The 17,893-nt window shown below is 46.2% G+C and overlaps 1 protein-coding gene across 2 annotated transcripts in view; it reads left to right on the plus strand.

The window, feature by feature from the left end:
• The window catches only part of Zc3h12d (zinc finger CCCH type containing 12D), a 37,519-nt gene extending 20,358 nt beyond the window's left edge, over positions 1-17,161 (plus strand). The window contains exons 3-6 of one of the 2 annotated variants that reach the window (XM_006227616.5): positions 165-304; positions 9,958-10,192; positions 13,386-13,492; positions 14,429-17,161. In XM_006227616.5, coding sequence (XP_006227678.1) covers positions 165-304; positions 9,958-10,192; positions 13,386-13,492; positions 14,429-15,234 — 1,288 coding nt within the window. In that variant the 3' untranslated portion in view covers positions 15,235-17,161. The remainder of the gene's footprint in view (positions 1-164; positions 305-9,957; positions 10,193-13,385; positions 13,493-14,428) is intronic. The other variant, NM_001107469.1, reaches the window with a different exon arrangement.
• Positions 17,162-17,893: the final 732 nt, after the last annotated feature.

Consider the following 17,893-nt stretch of genomic DNA (forward strand, 5'->3'; position numbering starts at 1 on the left):
GCATCTTTATTGAAAGCTGCCTGGGTTTAGTTAGTGGCTATGGTCGGGGAGAAGAATGGACTGTGTTTAAAATTCACTTTTGCCCAGTTCCCTCTGAGGCTGTGACTCGGGATGCTTCCAGGGTTTTTTTGTGTCTCCTCAGATTTCTCTGTCTTCCATTGTAGTCATGGAAATAAAGAAGCCTTCTCTTGCCGGGGAATTCGTCTGGCCGTGGACTGGTTCAGGGACAGAGGACACACCTACATCAAGGTTTTTGTCCCATCTTGGAGAAAAGAGCCATCAAGGTCTGATACCCCTATCAGAGGTATGCCACCCATTGTCTGTGGTAGTGTCCCTCAAGATGGTGGTCAACTGCCCATTACTGGTATAGGGCCTCTCTCCCATACCGAAGGGCCAATGAGAGCCCTGACTGAGCACTTGCTCACAGCACTTCCTCAATGTCAAAAGGACAAAAATACTCGCTAAATAGATAAATATCCTCTAACGTTTACTTGCCCATGTATATATAGACAAGCACATCACTCTATCATTTATTGGGAATGCATTTGTACTATAAAATAATTGTGTCTTACAACATTTAGCTCTCTGGAGATTGGGTTTACACTTCGCACCCAGTAGGTAGGATTTGAAGAAGACATTTTGTCGGGGTATACTTGGTATTTGCCAGATACCTCTCCAACCTCTTTGTGTGAAGAAAAAATGGAAATTTAATTTTTAGTGTTTTTGTTTTTCATCGCTTGGGATCAAACTGAGGGCTTTGCGCAATGCTAGGTCAGCATTCTATTAAACAAATTTTTTTCTGATATATTTTACTTGTGCGTAATATATGTATATTATGTGTGTGTGCCTGTGTGTGTGTGTGTGTGCACATGCACACCAAGTGTGGGTGCCTCAGAAGCCTGAAAGGCTGTTGAATTACTTAAGCTGGAGTTACGAATGATTGTGAGCTGCTCAAAGTGGGTACTTGGAACTAATTCTGGTTCTCTGTGAGGACAGCCCGTGAGCCATTTTTACTTATTGAAAACTTTTTTACATGAAATATACTTTGATAATGTTTTCCCCTCCCCAGTATCATCCTAGATTGTCTATACCTCCCAACCTACCCAACTTCAGATCCCTTCTTTCTTTCAAAATAGCAAAAACGAACAAAAATACAAACAAAAATAAAAAAATCCTCAACAAAAACACAAAATGAAAATCAAAACTGAACAAAAATACTAACAAGACAAAAAATGCCCAAACAAAGCAAAATTAAATAAAATGTCCACAAAAACTAACATTGAGTTTATCTTGTCATTAGTCAACCACTCCTGGGTGTAGGGCTTGTCCTGAGGGGGTCATTGATATATTCAGTGAGACTCCATTGGAGAAAACTGATAGTCTCTTTACCATCAGCTCTTGTTTGTAGATAACTTTGTGATTAGGGGTGGGGTGTCCTTGTATCCAGTTCTCCCATTCAGTGCTGGGATGGTATCTGGCTTGAACCTGTGAAGGTCTTGTGTGTGCTGCCCCAGTCCCCATGAGTTCATATGTGGGTCAGTCCTCTTGCGTCTGGAAAACATGGTTTCCCTCTTAGAATCGTTCTGCCCCTTCTGCATGGGGCCCTGAACCTGGAGGGGAGGAGTCTGATAAAGACTCCTATTTAGGACTGAGTGTTACAAAGTTTCTAATATTCTGCACATTGTTCAGGCGAGGGGCTCTGGGCTAGTTCCCATCTACTACAAGAAGATTCTCCTGGATAGACTGAGTGAGGAACTGATCCGTAAGTGTAGCAGTATGTCTTCAGGAGTCTTTTAACTGTTGTGTCCCTTTAGCAGAATAACAGTAAAAGGTAGTCCACTAGGCCCATGACCTATCTAATTGCAGGCTCTTGCCCACTTTAGCAGTGTCTGGCAGCATGGGCAGGAAATCCAATCAGAAAGTGGTTTGTTACTTCCCAAACCATCATGCCCCTGTTGCACCCATATATTTTGCACGTCGTAGGTTGTGAGGTTTGTAGCTGACTGTTGTTAAGAGTACCTTCCAGTGTCTATAGCTAGTAGAGAGGACGGTACTAGTCAGGTACCAACTCGACTTCTCGTCTTTGACGATGTGAACAGTCTTCAGCAATGGTGATTTGCCATCAAGATGTGGAGAGTAACCATTAGCCTTAGCAAGAACCTGCGATGTCTGAGGGTGGCCATGGGGCCCTTTGGTTGACGGTGCCATACAATATAACCCATTCCCGGCCCTGGATGTTTTACTTGGTGGCATAGGATGTCTACTTGGGGCTTTGTCTCTTCTACTGTGTAGTGGCTCCATTTTGATCCCCCCACCCCTCCGTGTATGTGTTAAGGGCTTCTCCAGCAGGAGTAGGTTTATATGGTCTTTCAAGTGGCCTTAGCTGTTTCTCCCCGTGTTCCCTTTCTTATTCTTCTCTCCCATTTCCCAGATGGGAAATGGTTTTCTTTCCGTATCTCCATAACAACACATTCCATTTCCTCTTCCTTGGTAGATCTCCTCCTTGCTAGTCGCTTACTGGATACCTAACCTCGGTGGTTACTCAGATTCTAGCACACGTATTGACAGTTCAAAATCTAACATCCACATACAGGTGAAAACATACAATATTTATTTTTCAGGGTCCAGGTTGCCTCTGAGGGTGATGTTTTTTCTACCTTCACTCATTCACCCATGGATGTCATAACTTCATTTTTGTTAACAGCTGAATACCATTTTACTGTTAGATGCACCGTATTTTCTCTATCCACCCATCACTTGATGGGCACCCAGGCTGTTTCCAGTTTCTGTCTATCGTAAAACAGAGCAGCAGGGAGCACGGATGAGCAGACGTCTCTGCAGTAGGATGTGAGGTCCTTTGGGTACACGCTCAAGAGTGGGATAGCAGGTTCTTGAGGTAGCTCTATTCCTGAAGAACTGCCACACTGATTTCCACAGGGGCTGTACAAGGTTGCGCTCTCACCAGCAGTGGACGAGTGTTCTTAACCCATCCCCTCACCAGCAGGAGCACTCGTTTTACTGATCTTGTCTATTCTTGATAAGTGTAAGGTGAAATCTCAACGTAGTTTTATTTGCATTTTTTTTTCTTATGACTAAGAATGTCGAACGTTTCTTTGCGTGTTGCTCAATCATATGTGTTTCATCTGTTGAGAACTACCCTCCATTTAGGTCTGTGCCCATTTTAAAAGTCGGGTTGTTTTGCCTGATGTTCAGATTTTTTAGTTCTTTATATATTTTAGATACTAGCCCTCTACTGGATATGTAATTAGTAGAGAGCATTTCTGTTCTGTAGCCTGCTGCTTTGTCCAAAACGAAAGCGTCCTTTGTGGTGCAGAAGCTTCTGGGTTTCATGAGGCCCCACTTATTAATTGTTGATTTAGTACCTGTGCTATTGGTGCTCTGTACAGAAAGCCTTTTCCTGTGCCAGTGAGTTCAAGGTTGTTTCTCACGTTTTCTTCTGTAAGATTCTGGGTATCTGGCCTTGAGTGAAAGCCCTTGATTCATTTTGAGTTGAGTTTTGTGCAGGGTGATAAGTACGAATATATTTGGATTCTTCTACATGCCCCCATCCAGTTAGTTAAAGATGATGTCTTTTTTTTTTTCGTGTATATTTCTGGCTTCTTTGTCAAAAATCAGGTGTCCATAGGTGTCTGTATTTACCTGGGTCTTCAATTCAATTCCATTGACCAATGCGTCTGTTTTTCTGCCAACACCATAGTGGATTTTTTAAAAAAGTAATCTATTTTTAGTTTATGTACATTGTTGTTTTGCCTATATGTCTGTCTGACTGTCTGCCTGCCTGTCTGTCTGTCTGTCTGTCTGTCTGTCTGTCTGAGGGTGTCAAATCCTCTGGAGGAGTAGTTACAGACAGTTGTGAGCTGTTTTGTGGATGCTGGGAGTGGAACCTAGGTCCTCTTGGAAGAGCAACCAGTGCTCTTAACCACTGAGTTATTTCTTCAGCGCCACCATGGTATCGCTGTTGTTTTCATTACTGTAGTACAATTTGAGATTGGGGATGGTGATAGCTCCAGAAGTTGTTGTTGTTGTTGTTGTTGTTGTTATTATTATTATTATTAAGGATTGTTTTAGCTAGTGTGCGTGTGTGCGTGTGTGTGTGTGTGTGTGTGTGTGTGTGTGTGTGTGTGTGTTTCCAAAATCATCCATTCACTTTCTGTGAATAACTGTCTTGAGATTTTGATGGGGATTATATTTAATCTGTAGATTGCTTTGGCAGGATGGCCACTTTTACAATATTAACCCCCTTGACTCATGAACATGGGAGAGCCTTCTATTTTCTGGTGTCTTTAATATTTTTCTTAAATGTCTTAAAGTTTTTATTATACAAGTCTTTTACTTGTTTGGTTAGAGTCACCCCAAGATTTTTTTTTTTTGAGGCTATTATAAAAGGTATTGTTTTTCTAGTTTTTTTATTTGTCTGTCATTTGTATATAGGAAGACTAATGATTTTTGTGTGTTAATTTTGTAGCCCACTACTTTGCTGAAGGTGTTTATGAGGGGTAGAAGTTTCCTAGTGGAACTTTTTTGTGTCATTTATGTAAACGATTGTATCATCTGCAGAAAAAGACACTTTAACTTCCTCCTTTCCCACCCTCATTCCCTTTGAACTCTTCAGTTGTCTTATTGCTCTAGCTAAGACTGCAAGGACTATCTTGAATAGGCAGGGAGAAAGTGGACAACCTTGTCTTGTTCCTGATTTTACTAGAAATGCTTTGAGTTCTTCTTTGTGTAGGTTGATGTTGACTGTGGACTTGCGTGCGTTACATTGTAATTATCGTGTTGAGGTATCCCCCTCATATCCCTGGTTTCTCAAGACTTTTATCGTGAAGAGATGTTAGATTTTTGTCAAAGGCCTTTTCTGAATCTAATGAGATAATCATGTGGTTATGTTTCAGTCTTTTTAGGCGGTGAATTGTGTTTATTGGTTTCTGTAGACGGAACCACTCTTACACCTCTCAGATGAAGCCAACTCGATCATGGTGGAGAATCTTTTTGATGTGTTTTTGTATTTGGCTTGCCAGTATTTTATTGAGAAATTTTGCATTTATGTTCACAATTTTCACTTTTCACTGGATCTTTGTGTGGTGGTTTTGGTATTCTGGGGAGCAGAGGCCTCATAAAAACTATTAGGCAAAGTTCCATCTGTTTCTATTTTGCAGAATACTTTGAGGAGTGCTAGTGTTAATTATTCTTTGAAGGTCTGGCCCTGGGCTTTTCTTAGTTGGGAGACTTTTATTAAATAGTGTTTCTATTTCCCTAGGGATTATGGGTACATTTAAACTGCTTATTAAATCTTTATTTAACATTGATAGGCCATGTTTATCAAGGAATTCATCCATTTCTTTTAGGTTTTTCAGTTTGGTGGAGTAAGTATATATTTTTAAGATTCTGTCTTATGATTCTCTGAATTTCTATAGGGATTGTAGTAATTTCTCCATTCTCATCTCCAATTTTATTAATTTGGGGTGTGTGTGTGTGTGTGTGTGTGTGTGTGTGTGTGTGTTTCTTTTGATTTGAAGTCTATTTTGTCAGATGCTAAATGTTAAAATGGCTACATCTGTTTGGTTCTTCGATCTGTTTGCTTAGAATAAAATTTCCCTTCCTTTCACCCCAAGGTAATCTCTATCCTTGATGGCGAGGAGTATTCCTTGGATACAGCAGAAATATGGATCCTGTTTTTTCTAATCCTACCTGTTTGTATTGATGAATTGAGACCATTAGTATTGAGACTTATCAATGAGGAGTGTTTATTAATTCATATTATTTTGTTGTTTTGTTATGGATGTGTTCCCTTCCCTCTTTTATTAACTCTTTAGGGATTATTTGTTCTTTTTATCTTCCTGGGTGTAGTTAACCTTCTCTTTGATGGAAGTTTTCTTTCTAGTGCCTTCTATAGAGCTCGATTGGTAGATAGAAATTGCTTAAACTTGCTTTCTAATAATGAAATGTTTTTTTCCTTAGTCAATAATGACTTATAATTTTGCTGGGTGTAGTTGTTTTGGCTTCCATCGATGTTCTCTCAAAATGTATCGTGTGTGTCTGTCCAGGCCCTCCTGACTTACAGAGTCTCCACTGAAAAGTCAGAGCCGGGGCCACTGGGAATGTGGAGTTCCCAGGGAGTGAAGATGTGGTGTGAGGAGGGGCTCCTGCAGTCAGGGTGCTACAAAACCAATAGTAAGTCTGAAGAGACTGCCGAGGAGGACAGGAAGGATAGTCAAAACTGCCACCTGTATTCCAGACCAGTATGACCACTGGGGGTCTCTGGTAGAAAAAAATTTCTGTGCCCTGACAGCTGACACAAAGAGAAAGCTGGACAGGAAAGCTGAGAGGGTCACTGGGAAAGTCCTAAGGGGACCCTGGGTCTGCACCAAGAGGTAGAGTTCTCCAGGGAATGGAGGTAGGGTGGGAAGCAAGGCTCCTAAGAGTAAGTCTAGAGAGACAGAGACGAAAGGGCATTGGCCCCACTTTAAGTCTTAAAGTTGGTTGATATTCTAAGCTATAACTAGTAGGGCACTATGATTTAAATAAACAGACTTTCTGTTGTTATTAATAATAGTAATTGTACTACTACTATTACTACTACTACTAATAATAATAAAAATAAATTCACATGCTAAGCCAGTGTTCTCCCTTGCTATACTCCCAGCCCTTGCTGTTTTCTCACTGTGCTTGCTTACATAAGAGATCAAGTGCTAAACCTTTATGGTAGCACTTCAGCCAAGCCAACAATAGGCCTGGTGGCTACCTATTGGTTATTTTGGAAAATTTGCTTGACTTTTCCTTTCTAACTTTAGCCAGAGGTACTCCTCCCCCTCAGTGTGTGTGTGACAATGTCTCATATAGTCCAGGCTGGCCTCAAACTCCATATGTAGCTGACAACGACCTTGGACTTCCAATCCCCCTGTGTCGACCTCCATAGTGCTGGCATTACAGATGTGCAACATCAGACTTGGTTTATGTGGTACTGGGGGTTAAACCCAGGTCTCATGTGTGACAGATAAGCACCAATCCACTGAGCCATCTCTCCAGACCTTTAGTTTATTTTAAATTCTGTTCGTGGTCACCAATCATCACCTTCTATTTATTTGTTTGTTTTTATTGTTTTTTAAATTTTATTTATTTAATGTATGTGAGTACATTGTAGCTGTCATCAGACACACCAGAAGAGGGCATCAAATCTCATTACAGATGGTTGTGAGCCACCATGTGGTTGCTGGGATTTGAACTCAGGACCTCTGGAAGAGCGGTCGGTGCTCTTAACTGCTGAGCCATCTCTCCAGCCCTATTTGTTTGTTTTTAAATAAGCAAATATTCACATGGATCATGTGTCTTCTTCAATATTTCTATGTTAATATGGACTTTTACTTCTTTTTTTTTTTCTTTTTTTTCTTTTTTTTTTCGGAGCTGGGGACCGAACCCAGGGCCTTGCGCTTGCTAGGCAAGCGCTCTACCACTGAGCTAAATCCCCAACCCCTAATATGGACTTTTAAAAGAGTTCTCTTGATTTCTATTTAACTTCCCTTACTCATCCCCCCCCCCCCCCCGATTTGTTGTTCTCTTTGCTCATTTGAGTCTTTCTTGCTCTTCGGTTTTCTTTCTTAAAGTTGTCGATTTCTTTGTGAGTCTTTAATGTTCCTAGGAAATCTTGGTTTAAAAGGCACATTTGTTTGTTTGCTTGTGTAGTGTGCGTGCGTGTGTGTGTGTGTGTGTGTGTGTGTGTGTGCGCGCGTGCGTGTGTGCATCTGTATGCTTTTGTGCTTTTGTGCACACATACAAGCAGAGGTTGGAGAACAGCTTGCAGCAGTCAGTTCTCTCTCCTCTCAGGTGAGTTGTCGGGCTTAGCTGCAAGCAGCTTTACCCACTGATCCGCCTCACCAATCCAGTTTGATCAGATACGGACCTGTGCAAGTACGCCCTGGGCTTCTTTCCTAGAATGAGCCTTCTTCCCAGAAGCAGGGTTGACCTAGGGCGTTCACTGACAGTTTTCCTTTCCAAATCTCCTTCCTGAAACAGAGAGGAAGCAAGGCCCCTGGACCTACCACACACTCCAGTGGCAGGACAAGGAGTGCTTTATTCTTAGAGATTAGCACAGGGATGCCGTTCTCCTTGCTAGCAGTGTTTTCCTCTTTTCCATAGAGATAATGATGGGCATAGGCTGGGCTGTGGCTCTGTCAACACTGTATCGTCGTCTCTGCTTTCTGTCTTCCTAAAATCTGTCAACATCTAAAGGTTGGCGGCCATCTCCTAGCCACTTCCAGTGTGAATGTGGATCTCTTTTGTACCACTGACTATTGCTTTTGTAGGATTCATGTCCTTGGATCCCTGGAACCCACAGGGTAGAAGGAAAGAGCCAACTCAAAAGTTGTCCTCTGACCTCTATAGGTCACACATACACAAGCAAACAACAAGCCAGCAAACAAACAAACAAATGTGCCTTTTAAACCAAGATTTCCTGTGAGCATTAAAGACTCACAAAGGAATCCACAAACTTTAAGGAAGAAAACCTCAGAGCAAGAAAGGCTAAAATTTATTTATTTATGACAGAGTTTTGCTATATAGCCGTAGCTGACCTAGAACTCGCTTTATAGCCAAAGCAGTGGTGATTCTCCTGCCTCAGTCTCCCAAGGGCTGTGTGTGCTAACACACTTGGCAGGGGAAAAAAATGAATGAAATTGGCCACGTTGAGATAAAAGCTTTGTCTCACGGACAGATGCCAAAAGCAGACGAGTGGAAACGAGAAAGCGTGAGGGAAAGAAGAGTCTAGACTGTGGCGGTCCTGAACTCTGACCCTTACGTTTCTGCTTCCTGGTGCCAAGTGCTGGCATTATGGGTACACTCCACCACACAGTGAGGGATTAAACCCCAAGCTTCCTGCATGACGCGGAGGCACCCTGCCAACTTAGTCACCTCCCCAGCCCTACGCCTTGCATTTCACTCCAAATTAATGAGTCAGGAATAGGAACCCACAGAAAGATGAGCCTTTTAGTATAAGAAAACCTGCAACTGGGTCGTAAAAATAGGCAAAGATGTTCGATATCAAGAATAGCCAGGGGGCTGGGGATTTAGCTCAGTGGTAGAGCGCTTACCTAGGAAGCGCAAGGCCCGGGTTCGGTCCCCAGCTCCGGAAAAAAAAAAAAAAAAAAAGAACCAAAAAAAAAAAAAAAAAGAAAAAAAGAAAAAAGAATAGCCAGAAATAGATGCTAAATAAAACCTTGTAAGCGATCACATTATGCCTAGCGGGCCAGAAAAGATTTTAGAGATCTGCCCCGGGTGGTTCCTGACTATCCACGCCAGAGACTCACTGGCTGAAAGTAGCGATCACGTGAGCACGGCAGACCACGCCACCATAGGGTAAGTGAACAGAGAAACCATTATCTAAGTATGGGTAGGGACTATTCACTGGGTGAAGTCCAAGGCCAGACCGCACTGAAAAAGGTCCTCACATGTGTATCTGTGAAAATAAAAGTGAAGGGAGCCGTCAATATTACGTTTTATAGCAGGTTATCTCAGGGGAAGTGAGGCTTTGGACCCGGATGGGCAGCAGAGACTTTCCAGGCAGGAGACACCCATTCTCGGAGCCCACGGCGCTTTTCATTGCAAGTACTTTAGGCGTACTGTACGAGGCACTTTTGTGTTGTTTGAGGCAGGGTCTCCAGTAAACCTGGGTCCTGTTCCTTTTGCTTTTACTTCCCGATACCAGGACGGTAGGCATTAAATAGTAAGCCAGCCTTGGGGGCAAGCATGATAATCCCAGCATTCAAACACACAGAGGGGCAAAAAGCGTGACGTTAAAGCCAGTCTAGAAGTTAGTCCCTTAGAAATTGTCCAGCTCTGATGGGCTGGCTCAGGGATGGAGGCAGATGGCTCAGGGTGGGTTCCTGGGCCGGGAGGCAGGTCGTTCCATGGAGCCTTGAGTCAAGTCTCCCCGTGTGGCCTCAGAACAGCACGTGTTGGAGGAACTGGAGCGACAGGCTGTGCTGGTGTACACCCCATCCCGCAAGGTGAACGGCAAGCGAGTGGTCTGCTACGACGATCGCTACATCGTGAAGCTGGCCTATGAGAAGGATGGCGTCATTGTCTCCAATGACAACTACCGGGACCTGCAGAATGAGAACCCGGAGTGGAAATGGTTCATTGAGCAGCGGCTACTCATGTTCTCCTTTGTAAATGACAGGTGAGGAAAGGGTGGAAGCCCGCGTGCCCTAACCAGGCCCAGGGTCAGCTCTGTCTCTCGCATCTCTTTCTCCCGGAGGCACCACTTCATCTTCCGTTTGGGTGAGAGCCTTAAGTCAGTCATCATGCAGAGTGGGCCTGGCCAGATGGTTCAGTGGTTAAGAGCACTTGTCGCTCTTGCAGAGAACCCAGGTTTGGTTCTCAGCACTGACATGGTAGCTTACAGCCATCTGTAACTGTCATTCTAGGGATCTGATGCCTTCTTCTGGCTTCCATAGGTACAAGACATACATGTGGTACACACACACACACACACACACACACACACACACACACACACACGAGTGGGTGAGGCAGTGCAAAACACTCCTATACATAAAATAAAAATAAATCTAAAAAGTAAAAATTAAAATCAAAAAAGTTAGAATGGAGGAGGGATTTCAACTATATTGTATCTTCTTTCAAGTTTAAAAACCCTGACAGAGGCTGGGAACATGACTCAGTGGTGAAGCCCACTTGCTGCTCTTCCAGAAGACTGGAGTTCAGTTCTTAGCACCCAGACCAGCCGGTTCACCGCCCTCCGTAACTCCAGCTCCAGGGGGATCCAATACCTCTGGCTACCAACAGCAACAGTACTCACATATGCAGACATACATAGTTACACACAATTAAAAAGAATACAAACGAATCTTTAAAAAAATACCAATCAAGTCACTCTTTCCTATCCCAGGCTGGCCGCAAACTTATGTAGTGTAGGATTACCTTGGGCTTCTGGTCTTCTTGCCTCTACCCTTTAAGTATCACGCTGACCACTGTGTCCAGTCTATGCCATGCTAAGGATCAAACTAACCCAGGGCTTTGTACACCTGAGACAAACATTCTACCCACTGAGCTTCAATCCCAGCCCTTAGATTTCTATTCCAGGCAAAAACCAATTGACTCTTTCTTACTCTTTGGTCTCTGACCAGCCTCCTGGCGCGTGGTTTGAGACAAGGTCTTTGACCCTATAATGACACAGAATGCCTGTTCAGTGGGCTTGGTACATAGTAGAAACATAGTAGAAACATAGTAGCTACTGATACAGGGGTGAATGGATGTAGGAATAAATGAACAACGACTATGGGCCAGGCAAAAAGGGGTTGAGAGGAGAGAAAGAGGCCCTCCAAGTGGTATTCAGTCCACTTAAGCATAAGAGAACAGTGCTTGACCCCAAAGTAGGGAAGGTGGTGTAGTTCAGTGGAAAGAGCTAAGGCTTTGGACCCTATGCAGTGTTTTCCTAAGAGATCCCGCTCTGCTGAAGAAGAGTGAACCCTAGAGAGAACTGTATCCTACAAGGGCAGCAGTTATTCTTGGGGACAGGTGTGGACACACTCCCTTCCCTGCTCCTGCACTTGGGAATCGATGCCCCCCCTGAACGCCAGGACAGATGCTTCAGCAGCTGCACTGAGGTAACCCCCACTGTCATGTCCAGATTCACAAGCTAGGGGCTTTCTCTGTCCAGCTTCAGTCTAAATGAATCTGGCAAGTCAGGAAGTGAGATTCTAGAAATCCTCACTGAGGGCTCATGGGCCATGGCTGCCTCTAACTTGGTGACAGCCAGGGGTCCTGGCCAAGTCCTTCTAATGCCTGGCTCTCTGCTAAGAGGGTGGGAGGTCAGAAGGCAGGGACTGACATCCTGTGAGTGAGGGCGCCCGCCTCAGTGCCCTGGGCATGTCCACTGGGCCCTCTTGGTACTCTTGGCAGCTCTTGCTCCTGAGAGAGAGAGGGGTAATCCTCTGAGAACTTTTAATAACTGCAGTGGGCGGCTCCTCAGATTCTTGATCAGATCCCAACTCCACAAAGAAGCCAGCTGTGTGGCTGGAGCTGAACCCTGGAGTCTGCACTGGGTCAGAGATCAGCTCTCTGCAGGGCGGGACTCACTCAGCTTTTGGGAGATGGTGACTGTCAAAGACGACCTTCTCCCCATCCCTTCCACCTCCTCTAGAACTTCCTTATGGGTTGGAAGGAGCTCCTGGGAACAAAGGGATTGATTGGCAGTGCAGGACGTCAGCAAATGGGAGGGGCTTTGTTTGTCTTTACTTTTTCCCCCTGGAGGCATTTTGTTTCTGTGGCACCGAGCCCAGGGCTTTGTGTATATTTGGTAAACACTCTAACGGAAGCACATTGGTTACCCCTCAACCCCAACCCCACCCCCATCCTTTTTAAATGTTAGTTTGAGCTAGGGTCTCACTGAGTCACTCAGGCTGCCCTGAACTTGCAATCCTCCTGCCCTCAGCTTTCACAATAGTGGGATTACGGGTCTAAGTGACTAGTGCCCAGCTTTTGAGCCATGTTATTTTCTGCTCTGTGCCCTGAGCATTTGGAAAACACAGTCCCTTCTTTGTTGAGGCTCTGTGCCAGGGAAGGGGAGGCGGAGCAGGCAGGAGACAGGCTGGCATCAGAGGACCATGTGTGCAGCAGAGTCGAGACAACCACACCCAGAGTTTGCAAAGCGTGGGGCTACTGCCTCATCTGCTTACCTGCTGGTGTCGTAGACTGTTACTACTGACCCTGCACCTATAGATGCCAGAGATGGGAGGCATGGTGTAAGGGGAGGGGGTGGAAGGAGCCTGTCTTGGTTTCCTGGTCTGTTGCTTTGATAAAACACCCTCCCAAAAACAACTTAAGGGCGTATTTTGACTCTTGGTTCCGGATTATGGCTCATCACATCCAGAGAAAGTCACAGCGGTCAGAAGCTGAGGCAGCTGCAGTCAACAAGTGATAAATGCAGCCCAGTTCACCTTGTCTCCTTTTTTTTTTATACAGTCTAGGATTCTAGTTCTAGGGAATGGTGCCGCCCACAATGGATACATCTTTCCACCAACAGGTATACTGAAGGGCCTGTCTTCAAGGTTATTTTCATCGAGCCGACATCACCAAGCCCCTAAGCCTCCAAGGGGCTTCCTCAGTTCCCAAGTCACTTAGGAGCTGTCTGTTAACTCCGTGGACTTTCTCAAGCTTTTGGGAAAAGCCACCATGTTAGGAGGGGCTGACTTGAAGGGACATTGGTTGCAGTACATGTACCTTCTTGGGTGCGTGGTCATGCCATCTGGCTATTTATTCTCTCGGGTGACTCTTCTCCCAAGCCTCCATATGGGTATCGGTGGTAAAGTCCCAGTCACTCTTGAAGCGGCCCCTCTATGGTTATTTTTCAGGTTCATGCCTCCTGATGACCCCCTCGGCCGTCGAGGACCAACACTAAGCAATTTCCTAAGCAAGAAGCCAAGGCCCCCAGAGCCATCCTGGCAGCACTGTCCCTATGGTGGGTACCCAGGTTTTGTGGGCTCTGCCTTAAAACTGGCAACCTCCGCCCTCGACCAGCTACCTGACGCTGGAGAGAAACGTAGCAGCATATTTGCTGCAGTTTGCCAGCAAGGATGTTCTAAGGATGAACGGACGCCCATGAAGGTTGGGTGTAGAGCCACACTCGGGGGGATACGGACCCTGCGTCCTCCAGCTCTTGTTTTAGATCCTGTACTGCATCCTTGGTACAGTATGTTCTTAACCTGCCCCACTGTTTGCTTGGTCTGCTCCCACTCACCCTGACAAAGTGGGCCCCTACTGGTACTGGCCATTCAGAGTTAAGGGTTTCATCCAAGCCCAATAGCTCTTTCCCTACCTGCCTTGCTAAGATATTTAGTGCTCCTGCCTTTTGTCCTTACGGACAGACGTTCATTGAGACACAAGTGACATTCAAAATCGTTTCTTATGAGGATTAACATGATGATGATTTTTTTGGGCTGGCCCAGAATGCCGGGTTGAAGTGATTGGGTTTAGATGGCCACTTCTGTCAGAATTGTTAGTGCTGGGGCAGGGGGAATGTGGCTATTAGTGGAAACAGAGGCAATGCTAGATCTTGCACCACTGGCACCCCTACAGTGGGCTTTAATCTCAAGGTCAGGACCCCTGGGGAGGTGGAGGCTAAAGGTGACTAGACCCAGTTTGGCCCCAGACTCTGCTCAAAGGAAGTTCCTGATAGGTTACTTACTCAGCTGACCTTGTGGGTTACAGAACTCCGAGTACTGTATCTTCCATTCATCCCAGAACACTTGCCACCCCCTGGTCACCTTCCAGACCTGAGTCTTTCATCGGGTGGAAAGCAGCAGAGTCAGAGGCCTGGGGAAGGGCGTAGGCTAGACATCATAGCCTCTGCTCACCACGGTCTCATCCTGTGCTCTTCCCGCCCTGCCTCTTCTAGGCAAGAAATGCACCTACGGGGTCAAGTGCAGATTCTACCACCCGGAGAGACCACACCAAGGGCAGCTGCCGGTGGCAGACGAACTCCGTGCCAAGACGCGGGCTTGGCCGGGTGGTGGCGCCGGGGAGTCGCGGCCACCGAGCGCCCGGAGCCGTCCCGGAGCAGCCCGGCCGCTTCCCCTGGAGCCCGGCGCTCACAACCCCACGCCGGCCCCGCAGCCCGCGGCCCTGACAGCCCTGAACCAGAGCTTCGCTCGGCTGACCTTCAGCGATACTGCGGCCAGTGGCGTCGTGTCCCTGTCGCGTGGGCCTGACCGGATGCCCACGAGTGGTCCCACGTCCTGGGCCTCGCCATCCCTTCGCGCGGGCAGCGTTGCCACCCAAGGGTCGCCGGGTCTGCGGTGCCTCCGGACTCCGAACAGCCTGCTCTCTCCGGGCGATCTCGGGTCCCCAATCTGCCCACAGTCCCAGCCATCGGACAGACACTGTTCCAGGGGCATGCACAGTGACCTGCCTCCCCAGCGCAGACCGCCGGAAGACCCGTGGGCCTTCCTGCCCAGCTCCTATGGTTATTTGAATCACTCGGTTTGGGCTGAGTCGGCTTGGAGCGAGAACACCTTTGGAAGACCTTCGGGGTCAGCACAATCCACCATCAACAGTGGGGGAACTCGCGCTTCACTCTGCAGCGCCTTCCCATCTGACCGAGAGGACCCTGTTATGGCCTCGGATCCTGTGCTCTCAGACGTGGCCCTGCGCACCCTCCTGCAGAGATCCCAAAAGACTGGTGCTCCGTTGGGGGATCCTTAGGGGACAGGTTCATAACACTGCAAGGGGTGGTGGCCCAGGCTTGACTCTCTGCTTGGGTAGGTGGGATACAAGATGCTTGTTAATTTGGATGTGTCCCTGCAGTTGAACGACATTTTTTAAAGGTGGTCTCGGTGGGAGCTTTCTCAATCCTCAGTGGTGGATACCGGTGGGGATCTTGGGGATGCTCTCTGAAGCCAGGGTCTGCTTCATGAGCAGGATGATTTCTGATGTATTTGGAAGGCTTTGTCCAGAGCACATCTAAATCCGGTTCTAACTAGCATCCAAAAATGTTTCAGCTGGTCATCACCGCTAGCCAAGGTGATTGGCCTGAGTTTGACATAAACTCTTGGAGTGTGTGTGTGTGTGTGTGTGTGTGTGTGTGTGTGTGTGTGTGTGTGTTTAGAATTCTAGAAAACCAGGAGAACTTAACATGTCGTTGTAGTTGAAAGATTGAAAAAGGCTGGTAAGTCAGTCTTGACTTTTGTGGTGTCAAATGATGTATAACACATGTTCAGGTGACACAGGAAGGAAGGAAGGTATTGCTGTCTGGAGTTTTCAAGTCACTATTGCTAATCTCACTCATAGGGGAAACTCAGCCTTGTGTAAATTTTACTGTGGGGTTGTCCCAGGGGAACTTGATCCTACGGGTCTCCTCCCTGGGTTTTTATTCTTTTTGTACATACATACCATATTACCGAAACATCACAACACACACGCACACGTACACGCACACAACCTTGCTCAAGACTCAGCCTGGCTTTTTTTTTTTTTTTTTAAATCAGCCTTCCTTTGTGTGATTCTACAAAATTTAAACTGCACCTTATAGAGATAGGATTTCAATCTACCCACCACCCCCTTAAAAAACAACAACAACAACAACAACTCAGCAGTCAACAACAATCCAGGTTGGTCAGCATAGAGTTGGATTCTGGTAGAGGTTTATTGCAACTTTACTTAGCTGTGTCTTCTAGATAACTTCTGCTCTGGGTTTTGTGGGGAGGAGAGGCTCATTCATTCACAAGGGACAAGAAATGATACAGTGTTGCTGGGGCATGGGCCCAGCATTCTGAGGGAACCCAGCATCTGTAGGCTGCACCCACATGTTCCAGTTACAACGGCAGCCTGCCAGGTTGTAACTCATTTGTTCCTGAGGGACTTAGTAGTTCATTTGGTCAGAGAGAGTCAGAAGGGACCTGCCAATGGGACCTGTTTGCCAAAGCCTCCGAGTTCCTGCAGTGTGGTAGGCACATTTGGGAAACACCCCTTCATTGCCTCAGGGAAAATGCCGTTGCAGTATTCATGGTAAACTTGACTCCTTGGCACCAGGGTAGCCATATGGCTTCCTGGAAGTCCTCCCTCTTTTAAAACCACCTTCTTAGCATGGCTTCTTGTGGATCTGTTCCTCACACCCTTTTCAAAACGTATGCTATTCTCAGACTGTTGCTTCTTATCTTGAGTCCCTGTCCTGAAGAGGGTTTGCTCTTTCTAGATCTTTTGAAGTTTTTCCTCGTGTGTGTGTGTGTGTGTGTGTGTGTGTGTGTGTGTGTGTGTGTGTGTTCTTTTCATAGGACTCTTAGAGCCGCTGTTTGATTCCCTGGTCTTGTCCCCTGCTTCAAATCAATCCATTGCGAATTTACAGTTGGAAATGTTTAAACTGCTTCCTATGAAGACAAGTTTGAGTTTTAGTAAGCTGTAAAGCTATTTTATTTGGTTCACTGTGATTAAGAAAAAAGGGAAGGAAAAAAAGAGGTGTGTGTGTGTAGGGGAAAGAAACAACACATCTCAGATGTAATCACCTTTGGAAAATTCCAAAGTCTTAGTATGTCCTTGTGACACAAAACGGTGGATGAGAGACATAAATGAACTGTCCCTAGTTGCATAGCTGTTAACCATGCTCCAAAAATAAACCACCTTTTCCACACCTGAACTCGATTCTCAAACTGTGTGTTGATTTCTTGTCAGTTCTCTTCTCCACTGTTTTTCCCCCCCAAGTTTAACAGGATGGGTGAGAACTCTTGGCTATGTCAATTTTCCACACTCTCTCCGTTGGTGTGTGTGTGTGGGGGGGGGGGAGCTGTGATTTGATTTGCTAGAGCTCCTCCCCCCACCCCGCCCCCCGGAAGTAGCCGGACCCAGCACAAATTAAGGGGCAGGCCATTCCCAAGACCACAAGCCGCTTATTAGTTTGCTAGACCTGACCCCCATTCCAGATCCACCAAACAGTCTCCAAGTTTAGCTCCCTCTTCCAAACCCAGAAGCGGAGGGACTTCTCAGTGTTTCTTTCTCCCTCGAGGGGCCAGGCTATACTTTCCCTGGAGGCTCCATCTGGAAGGAGGTTTGAGTCTGAATCACAGAATTTAAGTGTTGAGCAGTAGAAGCAAGAAAAGCTGCTTCTTTCGGTTCTGTTCTAAGTAAAGCGAGTCCCAGCTTTGGTTTGATGTAAAGTCAGATAGATGGCGTGCCGTGTTGGCTGGCGTGGGTAGTTTGGATGAAGCCGCGGGGGCTGGAGGCCTCTGGGACAAAAGTCCCCCATGGGAGTAGAAGGGGGCGGCAGAGATCTTGGGGAGGGGAAGGGACATTAAGGAACAAGGACGGTACAGGATTTAGGGACTTGGAGAGGATCATGGGCATCACAAATCCCAGCACAAGGGGCACCATG

The sequence above is a fragment of the Rattus norvegicus genome, chromosome 1 (genome assembly GCF_036323735.1).
Source record: "Rattus norvegicus strain BN/NHsdMcwi chromosome 1, GRCr8, whole genome shotgun sequence".
NCBI classification, from domain to species: domain Eukaryota; kingdom Metazoa; phylum Chordata; class Mammalia; order Rodentia; family Muridae; genus Rattus; species Rattus norvegicus.